This window comes from Bison bison, unplaced genomic scaffold (assembly GCF_000754665.1).
Source record: "Bison bison bison isolate TAMUID 2011002044 unplaced genomic scaffold, Bison_UMD1.0 scf7180017864373, whole genome shotgun sequence".
NCBI lineage: Eukaryota > Metazoa > Chordata > Mammalia > Artiodactyla > Bovidae > Bison > Bison bison.
In genome coordinates, this window is record NW_011494945.1 from 4,468,756 (window position 1) to 4,494,973 (window position 26,218).

A 26,218-nucleotide genomic window follows, 5' to 3' on the forward strand; every position below is an offset into this window, starting at 1 on the left:
TTTGTACAGTTCTTCTGTGTATTCTTGCCCCCTCTTCTTAATATCTTCTGCTTCTGTTAGGTCCATAACATTTCTGTCCTTTATCGAGCCCATCTTTGCATGAAATGTTCCTTTGGTATCTCTAATTTTCTTGAAGAGATCTCTAGTCTTTCCCATTCTGTTGTTTTTCTCTATTTCTTTGCATTGATCGCTTTCTTATCTCTTCTTGCTATTCTTTGGAACTCTGCATTCAGATGCTTATATCTTTCCTTTTCTCCTTTGCTTTTTGCTTCTCTTTTCACATCTATTTGTAAGGCCTCCCCAGACAGCCATTTTGCTTTTTTGCATTTCTTTTCCACGTGGATGGTCTTGATCCCTGTCTCCTGTACAGTGTCACAAACCTCCGTCCATAGTTCATTGGGCACTCTGTGTATCAGATCTAGTCCCTTAAATCTATTTCTCACTTCCACTGTATAATCATAAGGGATTTGATTTAGGTCATACATGAATGGTCTAGTGGTTTTGCCCACTTTCTTCAATTTGAGTCTGAATTTGGCAATAAGGAGTTCATGATCTGAGCCACAGTCAGCTCCCGGTCTTGTTTGTGCTGACCTTATAGAGCTTCTTTGGCTGCAAAGAATATACTCAATATGATTTTGGTGTTGGCCATCTGGTGATGTCCATGTGTAGAGTCTTCTCTTGTGTAGTTGGAAGAGGGTGTTTGCTATGACCACTGTGTTCTCTTGGTAAAACTCTTGAAGAGTTTTACCTGCTTCATTTTGTACTCCAAGGCCAAATTTGCCTGTTACTCCAGGTGTTTCTTGACTTCCTAATTTTGCATTCCAGTCCCGTATAATGTAAAGGACTTCCCCTATAATGAAAAACATTTTTTTGGGTGTTAGTTCTACAAGGTCTTATAGATCTTCTTAGAACTGTCCAACTTCAGCTTCTTCAGCGTTACTGGTCAGAGAATAGACTTGGATTACCTTGATACTGAATGGTTTGCCTTGGAAATGACTAGAGATAATTCTCTCGCTTTTGAGACTGCATCCAAGTACTGCATTTTGGACTCTTGTTGACCATGATGGCTACTCCATTTCTTCTAAGGGATTCCTGCCCACAGTAGTAGATATAATGGTCATCTGAGTTAAATTCACCCGTTCCTGTCCATTTTAGTTCACTGATTCCTAGAATGTTGATGTTCACTCTTGCCGCCATCTGTTTGACCATTTCCAATTTGCCTTGTTTCATGGACCTAACATTCCAGGTTCCTATGCGGTATTGCTCTTTACAGCATTGGATGTTACTTCTGTTATCAGTCACATCCACAACTGGGTGTTGTTTTTGCTTTGGCTCCGTCCCTTCATTCTTTCTGGAGTTATTTCTCTACTGATCTCCAGTAGCATATTGGGCCCTTACTGACCTGGGGAGTTCCTCTTTCAGTATCCTATAATTTTGCCTTTTCATACTGTTCTTGGGGTTCTCAAGGCAAGAATACTGAAGTGGTTTGCCATTCCCTTCTCTAGGGGACCACATTCTGTCAGGTCTCTCCACCATGACCCGTCCATCTTGGGTGGCCCCACACGGCATGGCCTAGTTTCACTGAGTTAGACAAGGCCGTGGTCCATGTGATCAGATTGGCCTGTTGTCTGTGATTGTGGTTTCAGTCTGTCTGCCCTCTGATGCCCTCTCTCAGTGCCTACTGTCTTACTGGGGTTTCTCTTACCTTGGAGGTGGGATATCTCTTCACAGCTGCTCCAGGAAAGTGCAGCCGCTGCTCCTTACCTTGGACGTGGGGTATCTCCTCACGGCCAGTGCTCCTGACCTTGCACGTGGGGTATCTCCTCTCAGCGGCTCACCACTCCAGCGCTGCACAGCATAAGTATCACTTAGCATAATACCGTCCAAATCCATCCATGTTGTTACATATGGCAAAATTTCATTCTTTTTTTGTGGCGAAGTAGTATTCTGGGGTGTGTGTGTGTGTGTGTGTGTATATACATATGTACACAGCTTCTTTATCCGTGCATCTGCTGATGAACACTTAGGTTACTTCCATATCTTGGAAATTATAAAAAATGCTGCTGTGAATATTGGGGTGCATATATCTTCTTGAATAATTACTTCCTCTGCCGTTCTGAATGTACTTCTTCCCGTTGCTATGTATTTTTATTAGCATTCTGTTTCCAGTCTCTTATGCAGCTTCTCTTTGCTTGTTTTTCTCTTATATGTTTCTACTGGACCCTTGGAACTCTGGTTCCATGGCTAACATACTTTATTGTTGTTTAATCACTAAGTTGTGTCCGACTCTTTTGTGACACCATGGACTGTAGCCCACCAGGCTGCTCTGTCCATGGGATTTCCCAGGCAAGAATACTGAAGTGGGTTGCCATTTCCTTCTGCACGGGATCTTCCTGACTCAGGGATTGAACCTGCATCTCCTGCATGGCAGAATGATTCTTTACCACTGAGCCACCTGGAAGCCTGCTAACATACTTACGTTCTCAATTATTCACTGACTGTTACTGCTCTTTTCTTTTCAGGGACTGATTCTCTCACATCCCACATAAATCAAAATCCTCTATTTCTCCCTTAAATGTTAGTATTCCTCAAGTTTCTGGCCTACACCCCTTCTATTGTCTGTCTTATTGCCCCTGAGCACTCTTACCTGATTGTTGCTCAGACTCTCAAGTCTGTCGTCTTCTGTAGCCCAGATCTTTGTCTTAAATTCCACATCTGTATCTAATTGTGCTTAATGTAAATCTTTGGAATTTCTATAGACACATAAAATTTCTTAAGTTCAAAATATAAATCAATTTTTATTTCTTTCTCAGTTTCTAGTTGCCTAAACCAAAAATGTGGGTCGTTTTTTATTCTTTCTCTTTTACCCTTCCTCCATATATTAGAGTCAGTTACTTTTCAGTTCTGTGCCCTAAATCTTCTTGAACTCAATTTTCTTCATCTCTACTGACATCTCTTGCCTGAAGTACTCCAGTAGACTCCTAAACAGATCTTCCTGTTATAGTCCCATTCTGTCCCGACCTTCTTCACAGTGTGTCCACAAGGAAATTATAAAATGCAAATCCACAGAAGTCACAGAGTCTACACACGCGCGCATGTACGTGTACACACACACACACTTTGCCCTTCTCTTCGTTGCATTTCTTGCTCCGTCCTTTTTCCTGATTCTGGACGATGTCATGCTCCTATTCACTTTCAGTTACATACCACACTATTCTTTCTCCTTTGCTTTTTGTTGCTTCGTCAGGGAAACCTTCCTGTATTCTTACAAACTGTATTACATACCTCTAGATATAGAATTACCATACTATAATTGCCTGTTTACTCATCTTTATCTCCAAGTAGAATGCCAGGTCCATGAGATCAGAGACTGTGGTTATGAGCAGCCTGTGGCCTAGCACTTAACAATTGGCTTCCACAAATTATTTGATGAATAGCAAATTTATGCCTACATACACGAATGATGGAACCAACCATCTTGAGCACTGAGAATACAAAGATATATTCAGCAAATGTTATAAGTAAAACAGCCCTTTGAAACATCTGGTGTTTGAAGGATATAGCTCTGCTAGTAATGCAGCATTACTAACTTAAAGCCAGTGATTCTAAATGAAGTCCTTTATGCGTTAGTTTAAAAATACATTGCCATGAATATATATATGAAACCCCAAAGCATTATTTAGAAATGAAAGGAGAAAGTGAAGAGAAACTGTTCAATAGGAAGTTATATATATATATGCCCATAATAAAGTTCGTGATTATACTTATTTTTATATTATTTTGTTTTTGATTTCTGGGTCATTGAGAAGTAGGTGACTTCTTCCTTCCTGCCTGTCTTTTACACAAATTGTATAATATTTAGAAACTATTTATAAGCAACAAGAAAAAAAATGAAATCATCCATTATCTGATTTAATATATATAGTTTCACAATTGAAATAAATCTGAATATCACCAGAAATAGATATATCATAAGCATCTCTCTTTGCTAGGAAATACATCAATACCATCTATTACTGAGGCTAGCAAACTTTATACCACGTAGTATATATTTGAAGCTTTAAGGGCTAGAAGGTCTTTGTCATAATTATTCAGCTCCTCCTATATTTGGAATAGACCATTCCAAATGGGTGTGGTGTATTCCAATAAAATTTTACTTACAAAAACAGGTGGCAAGCAGGATTTGGTATGAGAGCCATAGATATGTTCTGTGATACATATAAACCATAATTACTTAATCTCCTATTTGAAGATGTTTATTATCTTCATTTTTTACAATTATTATACTGTCTTAACATCTTAATATCTAAATCTTATTCTTAACTTTTTTCCTTAGCATAAATCCTGGAAAATATTTCTAAGGCTAAGAGTATATCCTTAAGACTGCTTTTTTTCATGAGAATAAGTGATATAACACTTGCTTTTAAACTGTGACTATTAGGAGTTTTGTTTGGTTCATTTTGTGGTTTTTGTGGGGCTAGGAAAAGAAAGATGGAGTGATGGAGGCAAAGAAAGACTGGAGGGAAACATTGAATGATCATAATATAAAACTTAAGAGATGTTTCATGAGGAAGAAAATAAGAGAAATTTCATAAATACAAATTTTTCTGTTCACATAAACAAGTGTTTTTTTTTGTTTGTTTGTTTCATAGCTCTATAGAGTTTCATTTAAAATTTTGTATAGATTGAGATTTGGGAGATGGGGTTTGCAAATTTCAAAATGAGCTTTTCTTAATCAGCCTCCTAAGATACTCTTAAGCCAGCATGGTTTTGATTGTGAGTACCAGTCAGCTTGTTTTGAAAAAAAGGAAAAAAGAGGCGGTTAAATTTTCCTGTTCTGGTTGACAGGGAAGTCTAATCAGAGCAAGGATTACTATCCATGGACAAAATCCTGCTTGTCCGCTGTTGTAAATGAAATTTTATTGCAACACAGCCATGGCCATTTATTTAAGTACTGTCTGTGACTGCTTTCAGGCTACGATAACAGGAGTTCCATAGTTATAGCAGAGACAGTGTAGCCCATAAAACCTAAAATATGTACTGTATCCCACTTAACAGAAAAAAAAATTTTCAGACCCCCAAATAAGAGGAATGACACATTAGTCTTTCTATTATTGAAAATGGATCTACAAACCCAGAAGTCATTTTGTTACAGATAGACTAACACGATTTTAGAAGCACAGTTAATTCAGATCCCAAATCTAGGCTCTTAAAATATAGAAGAAAATGTGAGAGAACAATAAAAGAAATATTGGAATACAGAGGGCTTAATGTTTAGTGAAGTTTTAAGTTCTGTGAGAGATTAGATTTAGAGCACCAAACACTGGCTGTTACAGAAGCACCTACCTGAGTTATAAAATCCCTTCTCACATAATTGGAAAACAGCCAATTCCACAAAGTTTTGCTATAGTATCTTTAAAAGTGAGAAGTTATGCCGTGACAGGTTCAGTGGAAAATTTTTTGAAACCTGTTTACACAGGCTTATTCTCCCAATGACAAGTCCTTGTTCCTACTGAATTTGTTGCTTTAATTCAGTTTCACATAACAATAATAGGGAACATTCAGAAAGTAGGGATATTTTCTTTCTTTGGATCCAGGTTACCTGGAAATAGCTAATATCCAGAATCCCAAATCATTTAGTAAGGTTTTGAAGCAGCATAGCTTTTGTTAATTTGAGAAAGACATTATTAAGAGAATCTTGTGTGGAAGTCTTTGGAGTATAGTAGAAATGCCTCGAGGCTGAAGTAGAATCTTCCTCTTAACTAGGCCACTAAAGAGATGTTGAAAAAACCTGAGTCTGTAGTACCAGCTACTTGGGCTGCTTCTATGAGGGAGAAGCCACTAATGCTCACACCACTGGTTTTAGGGTGTTCCCTCACAGCTGAGTCTAACCCTTAGGGGAGTGAGGGCAGACGAGTTTATCTGAGGGGCTGTTCCTCTATATGGTCCCACACATTTGTGTAGGATAGAGCTAATGGAAGGAAATAAATAAAAAGTCTGTATCTTGTCAATATCAAGCAGTGCTACAGCAGAGCTACAAATTTTGCAGTAATAAAAGACATACTGTTGCCAAAAAGACATTGACTCATTCATTTTTACACATTTCTCTTTGTTTTAACTTTTGAGTCTTATTTTCTCTTGTTTCTGTGACACTTATTCTGTATTAGAGCTGTTACAGCTCTGCCAAGAATTCCTTATGCTGTGGTTGCTCTTCAGGAGATTCTTCTTGAGAAGGGGTGGTAAGTAAAGCACTGAGCCATCTCTCGCTGCTGTAGAGCTAGACGGAGGTGCATCTGTTTTGATGTAGTGACTACAGCTTTGAGTGGGACTTAGGATCCTTCAGGGTGGTGGTGCCTTAGTTGTATCTGAGTCCCTCTGTTTTCACAGATATGTTTTTTCAGATGTTCTAGGCTTTCACACCATTCCTTCTCCTTAAGCAACTATTCTGTTTTGCTGGAAGCTCTTGCATTCATTTAATAAATGTCTATTAAACACATATGTTTTGTGTTGGATCCTGGGGGTTTTATGATCATTGAAACACAGCATCAGGTCCCAGAGAGTTTGCAGTCAGATGGGAGAGTCAGATAAAGAAACAGGTGTTAATAGAACAAAATAAAAACTGAGGAATTAAGAATTAAGGAAGCCAGTTATTAATTAAAAAAAAATATATTGAACCAGAATGGTTAAATGGAAAGAGCATTGGTTTTAAATTTTGTTGATCTGATTTTAAATCTTGATTCAGTTACCTAATAGGTATGTTATTTTACTAAAGTTAACCTTTGTGGCACTTGCAAGGTTGTTCTAAGTTTTAGAAACAAATGCATGTAAAGCACTTGATGTCCATTGCCTACTGAATAGATCATTTCTGTTTTTTACCTAAATCATACACCATGGATTTTTATAGTTCCAAAACCTATAAATAGAAAGATCATTTCTCTGGCCCCTACTCCACAGGAGATATGAAAAGAGGATATTTTAAATGTTTAAATGAACTTTGTAAACATCCTGCCTATCAGGAAACTTAGAAATGAAATTTTATAATTATTTCTTATAAAATGTATCTAAATTTCCATTATTAAGATATTGATTAAAATTAAAGCTTAACAGTATTACTTGTAAAATATGCTAGTAATTCTGTAATCACTGGTCTTAGATTTTATTTGTCAACTTAAAAAGGGAATGCAATTCTGTCTCCTCACCTCCCTGGAGCACTCGGTGGTTTAGCATGTCAGTTACTTTTAACCAAACTGTGGTTTATATCCAGAAGTTATAATGGTTATAACCTTTTTTCATGAGATGTTCAAAAAACATTAAAATAGATCATCAGTAAATTGATAAATATATTTTTTAAGACTCATTCATTATTTCAATGAGTTTTTTTCTATTTAAAGAATTAAAAGCTGCAATATTTAGAAAATAATATCATGCTGCATGGTGACTCAGACAGTTAAGACTTGTCTGCAATGCTAGGAGATCCGGGTTTGATCCCTGGGTCAGGAAGATCCCCTGGAGAAGGAAATGGCAGCCCACTCCAGTATTCTTGCTTGGAAAATTCCATGGACGGAGAAGCCTGGTAGGCTATAGACCGTGGGGTCACAAAGAGTCAGACATGACTGAGTGACTTCACTTTCACTTTGATTGTGTTGTATTTAGAATGAAACAGAATAAAGAATTTGCTTTTAAATGAAAGAGTTTTTTTTATTTCTTTGAAATTATGTAACATAAAATTAGAAATTGAAATTGGTCTAACAGCAACAGAATTTATAATTCTTCGAAAATGTCAAAGTTAGTAGCTCAAATCTGAATACTGTACTGAGGAGGGCATAGATCTTATTCCATTATGTGACCGTTGCAGTTTTGTTACACTTTATAACTATTCCAGATTTATTTGTTAATTCTGTTACAGCTGTCCCTTAAAAATAAGACAAGCTGATATTATTCACTAGAAAAAGTATAAATACAAAATATCAACAGAACATGAAACTCTTTTTTATGTATTTGTTTTATGTAAATCACTCTAAATTATAAATAGGAAATAGTGATCAAACAAAAACTTTTCTGAAGAAAGAAAAAGCCAGGAAACAAGAGTGGGATGAGAGGTTGGGGAGAAGCCTTAGGAGGGTGTTGGCAGGGCAGTGCAATGATAGTGACAGAATGAGAAAATGGGTGTGTTCTTCTGTCACTGCTGTTTTCCTCTGTGTTTGTATCAGACAAATGGCACATGCCCAAGGGGAACGAGGGACAATGTTCTGAGGACAGGAACCGCTTTTATACAGCCCTGCCAGTTTCGTGAGAGTAATAGTGCATCTGCTTTTGTTACTTAACCTTGCTGTGGACACATTACTGTTTCTGTAGCACTTTCTTTAGTGGGTTCTCACTCAGGTTGTCATGGCTGTATGGGATTGTCTGTTGGCAGATCAGCACCATTTACCCTTTCTGCACCTTGCCTAATGTGATGACTTCCTGGAAAATGTGCATGCTTGTTTTTTCCCCTCATTGTGTCTTCCCTGTCCCACTTCACCAAATGTGCAATTTAGATATCCAGAAGTCCATTACAGACAATTGATATGTAGGGATTGTCTTTTGTTTTTGTCTGTTTTGATTTTTTTCCCTTAACAGTAGAATTTCATTTTTGCCCTTCCCAACTACCTCCTCTCCATAGCAAAATTCCGCCCACTGGAATGTGAAGATAGACATTAACTGATTTATTTAGTAAACTTTCACTAAATTTTTGTACGCTTCATAACACTGTGTTATGTGGTATTACAGGGCAGTTTGGTGAAGTACATAAAAGTAGTTAGATTGTGAAGATGAAGTATTCCAACATATTATCACCAAAACTACTATTTAAATCATTCTCTAATGCTTATATTTATAAAACACTTCTAAATGTTCTGTTGCAAGATATAGTCAATACAGGTGGCCTTAACTATGGGTTAGTTTCTTCAGCCCTTCCCTCAGATAAGCTGGGCTGTCATTAGACCATTTAAGTGACTTGTATTCTGAGCTTTATAATGTTAAGGTTTTAAAATGCATCTCCAGTCTAAACTTTACAATGTGTTACATTTTAGGTCAGAAGACATGTCTTCATCTGCATGGCATCTTTCCTTACCTCTATGTGCCATATGATGGTTATGGACAGCAGCCAGAAAGCTATCTGTCTCAGATGGCATTCAGTATCGACAGAGCACTTAATGTGGCTTTAGGCAATCCATCTTCCACTGCTCAGCACGTGTTCAAGGTGTCATTAGTATCAGGAATGTAAGTATATGATAACATCTTTTTAAATTTCTATTTCTTTGTATTTATATTGTTATTCCAGTTAAAAGAAAATATATCCAATCCAGATATACTCTGTTCATTTTTCCTTTAATTCTAATCTAATGGAACTGGGATGAAATTTCTTTATATATACTATATATATACTATAAGCTTTTAAAATCAATTTTTATTGCAATGAAAAATAAATGGTTAACAGTGATTTTTAACTTTTTCCATTTCTCTGCTTCCTAGAACTGTAGAAATTCATCATTTCTACATTCATGTAGAAATTCATGTAATTCATTCATCAACTATTTATTGAGCACCTTTTATGTGCCAGGCACTCTTCTAGGTGCTTGGGATATACTGGTGAGCAAAACAAAGATCCTTGTCCCTGTGGAAGTGACATTGTAGTAATGCAAAACCAATGGAAAATAACCGATGAATACAACATGAAATAAATTTATTGATTTATTACATGATAGATAGTGCTATACAATAAAATATGTAGAACAGGGTAAGAAGGATCATTAGTGTGGGTTAGAGAAGTAGACTGGCTGCAGTTTTGTATAGGGTAATCAAGGAAGGTGTCATTGACATGGTACATGAGATTTGAGCAAAGACTTGAAGGTTGGGGGTGGGACAAAATGGAGACCAGGTGGCTGGAGCAGAGGGAAAGGAGAGTGGACAAAATGGAGACCAGGTGGCTGGAGCAGAGGGAAAGGAGAGTGGACAAAATGAGATTAGCGAGATATAAGAGGATGGAGATCATGCTGGCCAGTAGATCACCATGATCAGTTTTATCTGGTTTGACACCATGAGAATGCACTATCGGATCTCCAAATACAAGGAACATAATTGAACAATGGCCCCAGCTACTGCACTGAAATCCATTTATCATCCTATGTAAGCTGAAGCCATTTTTTCACAGGCTTCTCCCACCCAGTGGCTAAGCACTGTAAGAATACTAAGACAGCCTGTTTGTGGGAGACACTTGGGGACCTTCAGGCAGCCTTTCTGAACTTTCACTAGAATCACGTTGCTATAGAAGACACTTCCACTCATCTTCCCTCTCTCTCTCCTTCACTTAGATAGGACCTGTATCTAAGTCTGGTGGCTTTCCCTCTCCTTCGTGAGGGCTACCTCATACTCTTTCACAGGTGTTTCCACTAATTTCTTGCTCATTTTGACTTGGAACTTCTTGAAGGACTTCAGACTAACACACTTGCTGCCACTGCTGCTAAGTCGCTTCAGTCGTGTCTGACTCTGTGCGACCCCAGAGACAGCAACCCACCAGGCTCCCCCGTCCCTGGGATTCTCCAGGCAAGAATACTGGAGTGGGTTGCCATTTCCTTCTCCAATGCATGAAAGTGAAAAGTGAAAGGGAAGTCGCTCAGTCATGTCCGACTCGTAGCTACCCCATGGACTGCAGCCGACCAGGCTCCTCCATCTATGGGCTTTTCCAGGCAAGAGTACTGGAGTGGGTTGCCAAACACACTTGAGAACTTAGTAAAAATACATTCTTTGCTCTGATCCCAGACCTGATGAATCATATACTCTAGTTGTGGGGTCAGAAATTTGTGAGCCTTTCTGCTGATTCTGATGCGTATTCAAGTTTGAGAACCATTGAAGTAGGCTATTCTAAAGACTTTGGTTTCTATTCTGAGCTATTACGTGGTTTTGAGCAGCCATGATCTAACTTTGAAAGGTTTACTTTAGCCTGTGTAAAGACTAGATTGTAGGAGCACAAGAGTTGAATAGGGAGAGCATTAGGACTGTTTCATTAATCTGGGTGAGAAAATATGAACGTTTGAACATGGGTAGTAGCAGGGGAGTAGTGAGAACTGGTCAGCTTCTAGATCTATTCTGAGAGTTGAATCCTCGAGATTTGTTCTCTGATTGGATGAGGTTTGTGAGAAGAATCAAGGATGGCTACGAAACTTTGAGTTGGTGCAGATAGAGCAGGCTGGCAGGAAAGTTTGGAGCTCATACTGGAATATATGAGTTGAATATATCTCTGTGAAATCCATCTTAAATCTGTCTACGTCCACCTGAATCCAGGTTTTCCTCTGGACTACCAGTGTCCTTTTAATTGAATTTTCTTCTGTTCTTATCTCACCTCAGAGCTACAGAAGTACTCTTTTTATAATGTAAATTGAGTCCTTTTAAAATCATTTAAAATCCTTGAGTGTCTTCATATTGTTTATAGAATAAAATTTAGGCTTCTAACCACAGCCTATGTGATCTGACGCCTGCCTGATCTGACGCCTGACATCTGCCTAGCCTGACACCTGTTTCTATTCTATCCAGAAACACTGGACTTCTTACAGTTTCTCTGATATACTGAGCTCTTGCACACGCAGTTTTCTTTCCTTGAGTGCTCTGCCCTTCCCCAGAACTTCAAATCCTTCACCTCTCCAGAGAAGTTTTCTGACTTCCCTTCTTAAAAATAGGTTGATGTTTTTGTTTTGTATCTTTAGCCCATTCTTTGTTTCCTTTTGTACTTCACTGTTGTTCTTGTTGTTTAGTCACTAAGTCCTATCCTACTCTTTTGTGACCCCGTGACTGTAGCCCTCCAGGCTTCTCTGCCCATGGGGTCAGGCAAGAACACTGGAGTGGGCTGCCATTTCCTTTTCCAGGGAGTACTTACTGTAGTTTCCAGTTATTTTAATTTTTTGTTTATTAGTTCTTATGCTTTTCTCACACCAGCACGTAAGTTTCATGAGAAAAAAGACCATGTTTGTCTGTCCATCATTATATCCCTTACACCTTGTATGGTGTTGAGCACTTAGTAGAGAAGGCTCAATAACTATTTGATAGAATGAATGAATCATGTGAAAGTTCACACCCATCCTATGATAGCAACAGTTAGGTTAAAGATAATCATCAGCTTTATGTTCTACATTTTTTATGTTTAATGATTTCTGAGGACTTTCCTATACGTATTCTCATTTCAAAGTTGAATCTCCAAACAACCTAGTGGAACAAATAATGAGTCACCAACCTTTTTGTATTTTTGATGGGCATTTGTTAAAAGCATAGCCATATTTTTAAGAGCAGTTGATAGAAATCTAGAAACCTGGAGGCAAAGGTGAGCTATTTAGTCTAATTTATGACTGCCATTCTCTTTTTCCTCCTGTTCTAATATTTTGGTTTTTTTTAATTATATAGGTCCCTTTTCCCCTTTTCCCGTACCGTCCATTGTAGCTTCCATGAGTCCTTTACTCCTTCAGTATTGTGTACTTATTTAAGGTAGACAAAGTTGCATCTAGCTGTCTAATTAAAATTTGTACAAACTTAATTCCAGTCTTCCTAGACTGTGCATTATCCTGAAGCTAGGTTAAGAGAGAGGAAGGACCATGACCTTAGGCTCATTTCAGGGGTTCCCTGCCACTTAGCTACCATGAGTCTAGAAAATAGTCTATAAAAAGATTCTTAGTCCATCTAAATTAAGTTTTTTAAACTATCATTTTCCTTCTCATCATTATATTAAAAAACTAACTCCAATTATCAGGTGCAACTTTTTAAGTATAAACATATCTACCTTAGACTTAAGTATAAACATATTTACCTTAGACTCTGCTCCATTCTACTTTCTTCCAGAGAGTCTCCCGGTTGAGAAATTGTTTCGGCAAAATCAAGTAAAGTCAACAGTAGAAAGTAAGGATTCCAGGTTAAATTATACAGAGACTCTCTTGGCTAGAAGAAGCAGAAAACTGAGTTTATAGAATGTCCAGGCTATATTTTGAGGCAGAATACATAGAAAAGCAGAATCCTAGATTTACAAAGAATTATAGAAATTTGATAGTCTTGTATTCAGCTATTGAAATTTATAAGGTTCTAACTGTAAAAACCTAAAAATCTTGAGCAAAAACAAGGATAACATGGGTCACACCAGTGCACATTTAAGTGTCTTCATTTCCATTTACCTGGCTAAAAGTGTAACCCCTATATCTTTAGACAAAGAGCTATATTTATGTGTATGAAAAATACCAAAGCAGGAGGAATAAAGTCTTGAATTTTGCCAGTGAAAGAGAATGAGATCATTCATATAATGTATCTTTCACCCTTCATAGCAACAAAAATGGGGTGGAGAGGAAGTGGTGTTATTATTTTTTTTTTTTGAAGAGGGGGTAAAGGGTCGGGGATAGGGAATGAGGGTCAGTGCAGGCCTTTCAGAGGAGGTGAGTTTAAGCAGAGGCCTGACTGCAGATTGAAAGTAAGCCATGCAATGGTTCAGGGCAGAACTTTCCAGGCAGAGGGAATGGCAAGTTACTTGAAAATGAATCGTTAGAAGGGTTGAAATGTTTGGAATGGCTGGAGGGAAAAGGGTGAATGGGTATGAGATAAGATTGGAGTGAGTGGCAAGAATGAGACAAAGAACTTTTAGGACTTTTTCTTTTTAGTAGAAATTGCTTTACAGAAAATGTACAGATGATTCTGACCTAAAGGCTTAGAATAGCTTATTTTTTTAAAGTTATTTAAATATGCCTCAAATGACTGTGTTGCCAACTTACTTCTATACTTGAGGCCTACTACACTATCAGACGTGACAGAGAGAAAATGGTATTCTAATGAGGGTAAGTTCTATCTGCTGCTGCTAAGTCGCTTCAGTCATGTCCGACTCTGTGGGACCCCATAGACAGCAGCCCACTAGGCTCCTCTGTCCCTGGGATTCTCCAGGCAAGAATACTGGAGTGGGTTGCCATTGCCTTCTCCAATGAGTGAAAGTGAAAAGTGAAAGTGAAATCGCTTAGACGTGCCCGACTCTTAGCTAGTGCCCATCATAAGGGGAAAATACATTTTTTTTTTGATGAAAAGAAACTGAGTTTATCCACCTAAAGATTCAACCAACTACTTACTTATAGACAAACTCCAGACAAATACTTTTTATTTTGCTTATAAATTCAGACCTGTTTACATATTGTTTCTGATTATATAATCTTTGAAAATGGTAGTCTGTTTTAGAGTTTCAGATCCTCCTGAAATAATATAACATGATAGATAACTTATTCCTTCTTGCAGGACTTGTTTCTCCTTCTATCATACAGATTTTTGCTTCTCTCTTTGCCTACTGCTGCTGACTGATACCCTGAATTGAACCCAGCCTCAATATAAATAGGTTATTAGTAAGGCCATGATCTTTTCAATCTCTTAAATTCTGTCTGCACAGTTTTCACAGTTTCATTTGATTTGGGTGTGTGTTTTATACACACACACATATGTACATATATATAACAGGTAAATTGTCTCTCCTTAGTGAACTTGTAAAATTAATTTTGATGTTCAAATTAATAGAGACAAATAAGGAGAAGAGATACAAATGCAATTTGTATCCTTTGTCAGTTAAAGAATTTTGTTGATAAAGAGCTTTAGTTTCTGACAGAAAAAAAATGGGGGAAAGTGTGAGAAGGAAGGTCTCTCTTTCCCATGCATTGCCTGAGTAGAGCCACTTTTTAATGGAGCCATGATGGTTGAAATTAAAGTATAAATAGTTTGCTATTCCTTTTTATCCCCAGGTTTTTTAAATAAAGTGGTAGTTTTAAAAGAATTAAGATTTCATGTGTCATGAAATATGACATTGTGGTAGGTTTAATTAAAAAGTCTTGGAGGTTTTTTGTTTTGTGTTTTTGGGGGAGGTGGTTGATAATGTTCAATGTAAGTAGTTAGGCCAGCTGAGTCCAATTAGGGCAATAAGTTGCATTATTTCATCTCTGATGAAAATAAATTGAAATATCTATTTCTTGTATTTCAGGCCTTTTTATGGTTATCATGAGAAGGAAAGACACTTTATGAAGATCTATCTTTACAATCCTGCAATGGTGAAAAGGTAAAAAGATAAGTGAAATAAAAATGTGAACACCTATCACTCAAGAATTTTAATAATAAAAAGAAAAATCTAGAAGAAAGGCCTGTATAGTTTGTAGCATTATTAAAGATATGTATTATACATATGTACATATATGAGTAAAGAGAGAGAGATCCATAGCTTGGACTCTAGGAAGGATATTTTAAGGGTAAGGGACCTTGTTTTATACCCCTTAACTGATTCTTTTCTGCCTTAAATTTAGAGAGTTTGTAGAAGTTGATAGAGGGATTATTGACTGCCTTGTATAATTGTAGTACCTTGTTAGCCAGACCGTATGTTCAATACCAAGAGAAATTTGTTCTTTAGTTTCAAAGCAAGGAGAAATGTGTGAGAGTGAGGCCATTGTGGGAGAGCTTTCTACTGTGAAAGGTTTCTACTTAACCTCTTTTCAGTACCTTTTTCTTCCTAATGAGATAGGTGATGATACTAACATTTTTCCATATTGTTTAATGAAATATATTACCATTTAGAAGATTTATATAACTTAGTGAATGTGTATTTTCCAAATGACGAGGGCAAGACATTAGAAGATTATGCATGAGTTAAAATAAAGTGTTAGGTAGACCAATAGATTTTAATGTAACTGAGTACAAAAAGTTCATTGATATGGTTTCCGCATTGGTGCTAAACTTTAAGAAACCACCACCCCCATTGCATGTCCATGTAATAATAACAAAGATCAACATTTACCTGAAAAGGCTATTCAGGTACTTTTCCTGTTTTCAATTATGTATCTGTGTATGGCTGGTTTTTTGTATGTTTCAATGCAACAGTATTTCTGAGCTGAAGCAGACATGAGCATCCAGCTGTCTTCTATTAAAACAGAGATTTGCAAAGATGTAAAATAATTCCTTTTTCTCACTAAATTGTTTTTGTTTTGAAAAATATAGATTTTTTAAAAAATAAAACAATGTTATTTATGTTAACATAGCTTGGGTTTATTGTTATTCTTAAATTAATAAATGAGTCTCTTAAAATTTTCTGTTTTAACTTGATTTGGTAAATATCAATGGATATGAACCACATAAACAAAAGCTTTTTGATGCTAGCAGTAATTTTTAAGAATGAAAAGGAGTCCTGGGGCTAAAAAACTTGAGAACCATTGGAATACAACTCTCTTAAATTTCTGTCAGAGATTCTTAAAATCTATTCACAGCTGTTCTCTACTTTTCACTGCCTATTAGAGCAGGAGAGATTTACCCCTACCTTTAAAGCTCACGATCCACTCCCTTTGAGCCTTTCCTTTCATCTATCAGTTATCCCCTCTCCCTTTCCACACCATTTAAACAACAATAAGACTTAATTTTACACATACACACATTCATACTCAAAGACATTTATACTCACAGCTATTCTCCTGGAAGAATTTAGCTATACTTTGTGTGTCCAGTATCTTATCTCCCGTTTGCTCTTTAACTTAATTCCAATTCTGCTCTCCAATTCAGGGGTTCCACTCAAATTGCTTTCCTTAATTAACTACCTCAGTGTTGTTAAATCCAATTAACACCTCTTACCTTTTGACCTCATGTCCATCAGTGCTTACACTACCTTAAAATAAGGTTGCTTTGATGTAAACATTTTTCTAGTTTTCCTCATACCTGTCTGGTCATTCATATTTATGCCATTTTGTTGGTTCCTCTTTTAACATATGTGTGGTTGGTCCTTGGACTTTTGTCTTGGGCATTTATCTTTTTCTCTATATGTGTTCCCCTCACTTTACGGTCTTACAAACTTCCATCATTTTTGTTTTAATCTATAAGTATTTGGCTTCCAAATATATATCAGTAGCTTAAATTTTCCTTCAGAGCTCCTGATCAGTGTATCACACCATCTACTGGATAAATAGAATAGCACTATAGTTAAGAGATCTTAAGTCAGAAAAAATTGGAGTTGAATTTTAGCTCTTCCATTTTTTGTTTGTGTGATTTGGGGTAAGTTTTTGATCTAAGACTCAACTTCTCTGTTTATAAAATGGAGATAACAGTAGTTACCATAGTTTTGTAGTGAGTATTACTTGAGATTAAGCATTTAGAGCACCTGAGTTTAGACACCAGTTGTGCCTAATACACAGTGCCTCAAAATATGTTTGCTGTCTCTCGTCTATTAATAAAATTATCCTTAACCTCATCTTCTCTAATATTTACCTGAACATTCCAGTATACCTCCAGTTTGTCTAAAACCAGTCAACTCCAGTTTGTCTAAAACCAAGTTTGTCTTTGTTCCTTCTCCAAATAAAAATCCACAAATAAACCTATTTTCTTCCAATCTGTTCTGTTTCAATAAATGCAGCACCACCAATTTGCTGCTTAACCTAGGCATTATCCTCAACGTATATTCTATCTCACCCCCCGCATCTAGTCAGTCATCAAGGCCTGACCATTTTATTCCTCATATGCTTCCTGAATCAATACATTTCCTTGATGCTTGTTAAAGCTGCCATCATCTTAGTTTTTCCACAGTACCCTCTCACTCTCTGTCTCTAGTGTTTTTCTTTCTTTAGCTAACCTGGTCATTTCAGTTTTCCTGTTCTCTTCACTTGACAGGTAAATTCTACCACCTCTTCAAATACGTTAGTAGGCTCTGCATGATCTGACTTCTCATTACCTCTCTACTCTCCCACCACCACCACCATAGCCTCTGTCACTAAGCCTCACTCAGTGGTTTTAGTTCCCAAATAACCACGTTTTCTTGTGACCCTTGACATATTCAGTTTTATTTGGATGAAATGCTCCTTCTCGTCTGAGAAAAAGTATTTCTAGTTCATTGTTCTGCTTAGAGACGTCTCTCCAAGAAGGCTATGCAGAAACTACAGTCTGTTTATTGTCCCTTCTAGATGTTTTATATACTTCCCCCGCATAGTACTTTACGTTATTTATAATTGCCTATTGTTTGTACCCCCCCAATATGAAGGACAAATTACTCAGAGAAGAAAAATAACAAAAGTGGTAACATCTCTGTGTGGTTGATTGAATCATATGTCCTCTTTTAGAATTGTTGTATAATCTTTTCAAAATTTTTTCCTGGATTTTTTAAAAAGCCTTTTTTCGGACATGTTAGCTTTTTCAGTATAGTTAGCATTAAATTGGTTTTAGAAGTCAAAATATTCATTTAAGACATTTTTTCTCATTTTCTTTCAGAGCTTGCAGCTTACTTTAAAACTTGATTTAAACTTTCAGTTGCCAAAAAAAATAAATTTTGAGTAAAACTGAAATGAAAATTTTGTGTTGTAGAGTAATATGTTTGTTCTCTATATTTGTATAACCATTATTTCACTTAACATTTTAGGAAACATAATTTTATGGTATAACTTTTTCTTCTAACTTAGGATATGTGAACTTTTGCAAAGTGGAGCCATAATGAATAAATTTTATCAGCCTCATGAAGCGCATATTCCCTACCTCCTACAGCTCTTCATTGACTACAATCTGTATGGAATGAATTTAATAAATCTGGCTGCTGTCAAGTTCCGAAAAGCAAGGAGGAAAAGTAAGGTTAATTTCACAAGTTCAAATTAAAGCTTTAAACAAGTATTATGTAATTGATGATTTATAAAATAATATGTACTTAAAAGTAAGTGCTGAGTGGATAAGGAATAGAAAGAAATATGCAAAAATATCTTATAGTTTATCAGGAAAAGAATCTCAGTTTTTTTTGGTAACACCTTTATTCCTTACAATTCTCTCATTTAAAATGGACAGCTCTGGTTTTTAATATATTCAGAGTTGTGCATCCATCACCAGAGTCAAATATAGAACATTTTTCAGCACCTCTAAAGAAGCCCCGTAGTCTTGTAACAATCTCCCGCAGTCCTCCCATGCCTTCACCTCTTAGCAACGGTTGATCTCCCTTCTGTCTCTATGTCTGCCCATGCTGCACATCTCATTTAAATGGAATCATATGTTTGTTTCACTTAGCCTAATGTTTTCAGAGTTCATCCATGTCATAGCATGTATCAGTATTTCATTCCTTTTTATGGCCAGCTAATACTCTGTTGTGTGAATATACTACATCATTTACTGATTCATCAATGACAGATGTCTGGGTTTCCTTCTTTTGGCTATTATGAACAATGCTGCTATGAACATTCATGTACAAATATTCATATAGCCATATGTTTTCATTTCTCTTGGGCATATACCTAGGAATAGAATTTCTGGTTAAAATACTCTAGCATCTTTTACATTTTATTCTGGCTGAATTCTTTCTCTTCTACTTAAGATAAAATAAAACCAGCAATTGTCCTGCAATTCTATGGTCCTTTCTGTTATGATTTTTTCCTTTTCTTTCATTGCCAAACTTTTAAAACCAAAAGTTCGCATTTTTTTCTCTTGTTGTTTACCCGCTGTTCTTTTTTGGCTTAACTCCTTGCACTTCTTCGGCCATACCCAAGCTGTGCTCTGAAAAGTAACCAGGGAGGATTTTTTTCCTTGGAATGATGAGGTTAATAGGATCAACCTTCTCATAAAAACTAATTTAAGAGCTAGGTAAGCTTTTTTTGGTTTTTTGGTGTTTTTAATCTTAAATGTATCACAAAGATTACAAACAATAAAGAAATACTGGCCAAAAGAGGAAACAGAGTGCTGAAAACAGCCTTTGCCCTGAGAGGTTTTGCTAATCCTGGCTGCCTCCATTGAGACTGCCTTACTAGGTGAGGGAACTAAAAGCAGCAATTCAGGACCTGCTGGACAGGTTGGAATCCTCCACAGAGGGAGGGAGGGTTTCAAAGAGACATGCCCAAAGTAGGAAGTGGAACCACTTTGAGACATTTCAGCCCAGTTTGAGTCTCCTGGGACTAAAAAAGACTGCCAAATCTAGAAATTTTCCTCAGGTAGTGGAGTCATTGGGTATCCATATACCAGAAAATAAAAATAAGAGCCCAGGACTTCCCTGGTGGTACAGTGGATAGGAATCCACCTTCCAGTACAGGGAACACAGGTTTGATCCCTGGTCCAGGAAGATTCCACATACCACGGAGCAGTTAGGCCTGTGAGCCACAGCTACTGAAGCCCACACGCCCTAGAGCCTGTGCAATGAGAAGCCCATGCACCACAATGAAGAGTAGCCCTCCTTCACTGCAACTAGAGAAAGCTGGCACAGCAAAGAAGACCCAAGGCAACCAAAAGTAGATAAAAAAACAGACAAACAAATAATAAAAAAATAAAAGAGCTCAGACACATTCCATACCCTGGGTAAAAATTAAAATGGGTCACAGACTTAAATGTAAAATTATCAGACTTCTAGAAGAAAACAATGAGAAAATCTGCCTAACAAGTTGATTTTGTCAAAGTTAAAAACTTTCTATAAAAAGTAATATTAGAAAAATGAAAAGGTAAGACACAGACTGGGAGAGAATATTTTCAAATTATACATCTGATAAAATACTTATATCTAGAATATATAAAGTGTTAGTCACTCAGTCATGTCCGACTCTGCAACCCCATGGACTGTAGCCCACAAGGCTTCTCTGTCCATGGGACTCTCCAGGCAAGAATACTGGAGTGGGTTGACATTTCCATCTCCAAGAATATATAAAGAACTCTTAAAACTCAGTAATAGGAAAGCAAACAGCCCCATTAAAAATGGCCAAAAGACGTGAACAGAAATGTCAACAGAGGATACAAGGATGGCAAATGTAGGAAAAGATGATTCTCAACATTATATATCATTAAGGGAAAGTGAAGTGAAGTCGCTCAGTCGTGTCCGACTCTTAGCGACCCCATGGACTGCAGCCTACCAGGCTCCTCCATCCATGCGATCTTCCAGGCAAGAGTACTGGAGTGGGTTGCCATTGCCTTCTCCAATGCATGAAAGTGAAAAGTGAAAGTGAAGTCGCTCAGTCGTGTCCGACTCTTAGCAACCCCGTGGACTGCGGCCTTCCAGGCTCCTCCGTCCATGGGATCTTCCAGGCAAGAGAGTACTGGAGTGGGGTGCCAAGGGAAATACGTATTAAAACCACAAAGAACTACCATTACACATTATTAGAATGGGTAATATCCAAAAACTAGCAATAAACAAATGCTGGTAAGAATGGGAACATCAACTGTCATTAATTGCTTTTGGGAAGGCAAAATAGTACAGTCACTTTGGAAGACAGTTTGCCAATTTCTTGTAATGTAAAATATAGACTTACTATCAGATCAGATCAGATCAGTCGCTCAGTCGTGTCCGACTCTTTGCGACCCCATGAATCGCAGCACGCCAGGCCTCCCTGTCCATCACCAACTCCCGGAGTTCACTCAGACTCACGTCCATCGAGTCAGTGATGCCATCCAGCCATCTCATCCTCTGTCGTCCCCTTCTCCTCCTGCCCCCAATCCCTCCCAGCATCAGAGTCTTTTCCAATGAGTCAACTCTTTGCGTGAGGTGGCCAAAGTACTGGAGTTTCAGCTTTAGCAGCATTCCTTCCAAAGAAATCCCAGGGCTGATCTCCTTCAGAATGGACTGGTTGGATCTCCCTGCAGTCCAAGGGACTCTGAAGAGTCTTCTCCAACACCACAGTTCAAAAGCATCAATTCTTCGACGCTCAGCCTTCTTCACAGTCCAACTCTCACATCCATACATGACCACAGGAAAAACCATAGCCTTGACTAGACGAACCTTTGTTGGCAAAGTAATGTCTCTGCTTTTCAGTATGCTATCTAGGTTGGTCATAACTTTCCTTCCAAGGAGTAAGCGTCTTTTAATTTCATGGCTGCAGTCACCATCTGTAGTGATTTTGGAGGCGAGAAAAATAAAGTCTGACACTGTTTCCACTGTTTCCCCATCTATTTCCCATGAAGTGGTGGGACCGGATGTCATGATCTTCGTTTTCTGAATGTTGAGCTTTAAGCCAACTTTTTCACTCTCCACTTTCACTTTCATCAAGAGGCTTTTGAGTTCCTCTTCACTTTCTGCCATAAGGGTGGTGTCATCTGCATATCTGAGGTTATTGATAATTGTCCCGGCAATCTTGATTCCAGTTTGTGTTTCTTCCAGCCCAGCGTTTCTCATGATGTACTCTGCATATAAGTTAAATAAACAGGGTGACAACATACAGCCTTGACGAACTCCTTTTCCTATTTGGAACCAGTCTGTTGTTCCATGTCCAGTTCTAACTGTTGCTTCCTGACCTGCATACAAATTTCTCAAGAGGCAGATCAGGTGGTCTGGTATTCCCATCTTTTGAAGAATTTTCCACAGTTTATTGTGATCCACACAGTCAAAGGCTTTGGCATAGTCAATAAAGCAGAAATAGATGTTTTTCTGAAACTCTCTTGCTTTTTCCATGATCCAGCGGATGTTGGCAATTTGATCTCTGGTTCCTCTGCCTTTTCTAAAAACAGCTTGAACATGAGGAAGTTCACGGTTCACATATTGCTGGAGCCTGGCTTGGAGAATTTTGAGCATTACTTTACTAGTGTGTGAGATGAGTGCAATTGTGTGGTAGTTTGAGCATTGTTTGGCATTGCCTTTCTTTGGGATTGGAATGAAAACTGACCTTTTCCAGTCCTGTGGCCACTGCTGAGTTTTCCAAATTTGCTGGCATATTGAGGACCGAGCAATTACACTTCTATATGTTTACCCAGTGATTTAAAACTTATATCCACCTAAATGTTATGTGGCAGCCTGGATGGGAGGGGAGTTCAGGGGAGAATGGATACATGTATATGTATGGCTGAGTCCCTTCACTGTTCACCTGAAACTATCACAACATTGTTTGTCAACTGGCTATACCCCAATGCAAAGAAGAAAATAACTTATGTCCACCCAAAAACTGTATGCAGAAGTTTATAATGGCTTTATTTCATAATTGCTAAAAATCTAAAGTAACCAAGATGTCCACTTAGTGGGGGCCATGGATAAATGATTATATACCAATACAGTGAAATACTGTTTATCAGTGAAACACATCACAATATTGATTCCTACAACATTGATGAAAGTTGAATTCATTTACTAAGTGAAAGCCAAACCTAAAAGACTACAAGTTGTATATGCGTATGTGTTAGTCACTTAGTCGTGTCTGACTCTTTGTGACTCCATGGACTGTAGTTTACCAGGCTCCTCTGTGCATGGAATTCTCCAGGCAAGAATACTGGAATGGGTTGCTATTACCTTCTCCAGGGGATCTTCCTCACCCAGGGATTGAACCTGGGTCTCCTCCATTGCAGACAGCTTTTACCATCTGAGCAACCAGGAACATATACAAATTGTATGGTTTTATTCATATAACATTCTAGTAAAGGTGAAACTATAGAAATGGAAAATATATTAGTGGTTGCCAAGAATTGGAGAAGAGTGGAATATTGATTACAAAACAAATATATAGGGGAACTTTTCGGATGAATTATTCTGCATGTTACTTGCATGGTGGTATGATTTTTTACAGTCATCAAATCCATAAAAATGTACCCTAACCAAGTACTGATGGTTAGCAGTCCCAGTCATTGGATATAGTGTTATTTGGATATCATGTCCCCTCTCATATGATGTGATCATCGTGGTATTCTTCATAAAAATACCTCATTGTGGCATTCTTCACGAAAACTCATAATAACAATCTAGTCATAAGAAAAACATCGACAAACCTGGATTGGAGGACATTCTGTAGGTTACCTAACCAGTAATCGAGACTGTTGAGGTCATGAAAAATGAGGAAAGACGGAGAAATAGAGCAGAGGAGGCTAGGAACACATGGTAACTAACTACAGTGAGGTATCCTACTTTAGATCCCTGAAACAGAAAATGGACAGTATTGGGTAAACTGGTGAAATTTAAATAAAGTGCATAGTAGTTAATAGGAATGTACCTATGTCAGTTTCTTTGATAGATATACTGTGGTAATGTAAAATGTTAACAATGGGAAGGATGTGATAAGCAGTATTCAAAAACCGTACTATCCTTGTAATGTTTCTGTATCTAAAATTCTTCCAAAGTAAAAAGGTTATTGGGGGAACAGCAGGTTGGTTATCAGTGTCAAATATAGCTGGGAGTACAAGAAGGACTGAGGAATGGAAAATGTTTTAGAGAATGTGTAGGAGGTATTTATAGGAAAAGGATGTCCTTTTTACAAATGTTTGTTTCCAATAGGTGAAAAAGATGAGAAGAGTCTTAATTAGCAAATGTATGTAAGCCATTTATTTTAGTTAGGTGAGTATTGGAAGGGACAACTAGAAGGCAGAAATTTATGAAATTTCTTTGGGGAAAATTAAAAGAGATTTCAAGTATGATGAAATAAAATTTGTGTTTTAATTTATCATTGTTAAATAAACCTTCATGTTTTTGTTTTGTTCAAAAAAAATAGATTAAAGATTATACTGAAATGGAAAGAATAGGTGAATTATTTTTTGTATTACATTTTATCATGTTATCTCAGATATATTAAATGGACAGTAAACTTCTTATTATAAATATGTTAATATGCATAACTTAATATTTTAATCTTGTAAAACAAGATAATGTCTATAATATAGTCTTTTGAAAGTAAATTTAAAAGTGAAAAATATTTAGAAATTTTAATATTATGTATGCATATACCATTTTGTCTTAGTATTCAGTTATATATTCAGTTGTCAAGTGAAATGGAAATATTATTAAGATGAAGTATATAGAAGTACTTAGAGTAAATATTTTTTAGATCAGAGGCATTTTTTACTATTCTCCATCGTGACTTTATATTACATTTTTAACATCCAGAGTTGAAAAGAATGACAAATACATTTATAAAATAATACAAAAAGTATAGGTAAAGTGTGATTTTTAATACTATGATAGGTAACTTGGTAATTAGTAAACATGTAGATTATTCATTCATATACATTTATTAGAAAATAGCTGTTTTGTAATTTACAACTTACAAAGTATTTCATATAAATAGTCTTGTTGCATAACACCGAAGCCTTCAAAAACTTCTGAAGGTAGATGGAACCACTTACATGGTTTGATACATGTTTTGTTAAAGCAGCAAAGATAGTAAGTCTAATTAATTACATAATTTTGTGATCAAGCTCACCAAATAAGAATTAAATTTAGTTGAAGAGGATTGCAAATTTAATGTATTTCTCACACATAATTGTTAATCAGATATCCTCCAATATAAAATGAGAAGTTAAAAAAATACTTTATGTTGGGATTCTTTCTTTGGCCCTTATTCAAGCTTTGTTTATCTGAAAATGTAAATTCCTCTTAAGAGATCACAAAAAGATTGCTAACATTTAGAGACCATTTCCAAAGCATGGCCCCTGGACTCTGTTTATGCATCTGGGATAACTAAGCAAAAGCGTAGTTCTCTCCAACTACTGGTCAAATTGTATTTGCATTTGCCCCAGCTTTCCACTCGCTGTTACTGCCATTACTTTTGGAATGCATTATGTGTTTTCTTTTTATTCAAGGATTAGTATTTAAAGTATGTTTTGAATTTTATCTGGAACCTGGTTTCCACTAGAATTTTAGTTGAGGCTCATACAGAATACCCTAGGAATTTAGATTAAAGTCTACAAAAATTCTTGTTTTTTTTTTTAAATGAAGTTTTAAGCACACCTATCACTATGGTGTGTTTAAATGTATCATACTTTTATTCTGGTATGAAAGTATTGTGGCCATTTCTCTTTCATATCCATATATTGCAGATACTTTTCCCCCCTCTCCATTTGGAATCCTTACTCTCCACTGGGCAAATGCATTCCAGTACGTTTATGAATTTTTAGGATACAGTTTTAGGAACTAGTCATGTGGTTTGTATACTAATTTACCTAAAGAGTAATTATATGCAAGTTAAAAGTGGAACTTAACACTTTTGCCTTTATTTCTAGGTGATCCATTGCATCTGACTGGGTCTTGCAAGGATCGGCTACCAGGAAAAAATTCCCTTACTGGTACTTTATTTCGGTGGGAAGAAGGCGAAATACCAAGGTTAGTTAATGTTGTAAAGGAAAAGAAAACTTAGTTACATATGTCCTACTCTATTCAGAAATCAGTGGTTAGCATAATTTAATTTTAAAATTGTTTCTTTGTAAGTTTATCAAAAAAGCAAATCTCAACATTAGTATGTTACATGGATTATAGATTTCAAAAATAAACTGTGAAAATAGGTTGAAAATATACCTAGTT

At 36.8% G+C, this 26,218-nt stretch overlaps 1 protein-coding gene across 5 annotated transcripts in view; it reads left to right on the forward strand.

Moving 5' to 3' along the window:
- The window catches only part of REV3L (REV3-like, polymerase (DNA directed), zeta, catalytic subunit), a 178,271-nt gene that overhangs the window by 52,421 nt on the left and 99,632 nt on the right, over positions 1–26,218 (forward strand). For all 5 annotated transcript variants that reach the window (XM_010856597.1, XM_010856599.1, XM_010856598.1 and 2 more), the window contains 4 exons: positions 9,072–9,261; positions 15,017–15,091; positions 18,456–18,616; positions 25,921–26,020. In XM_010856597.1, coding sequence (XP_010854899.1) covers positions 9,072–9,261; positions 15,017–15,091; positions 18,456–18,616; positions 25,921–26,020 — 526 coding nt within the window. The remainder of the gene's footprint in view (positions 1–9,071; positions 9,262–15,016; positions 15,092–18,455; positions 18,617–25,920; positions 26,021–26,218) is intronic.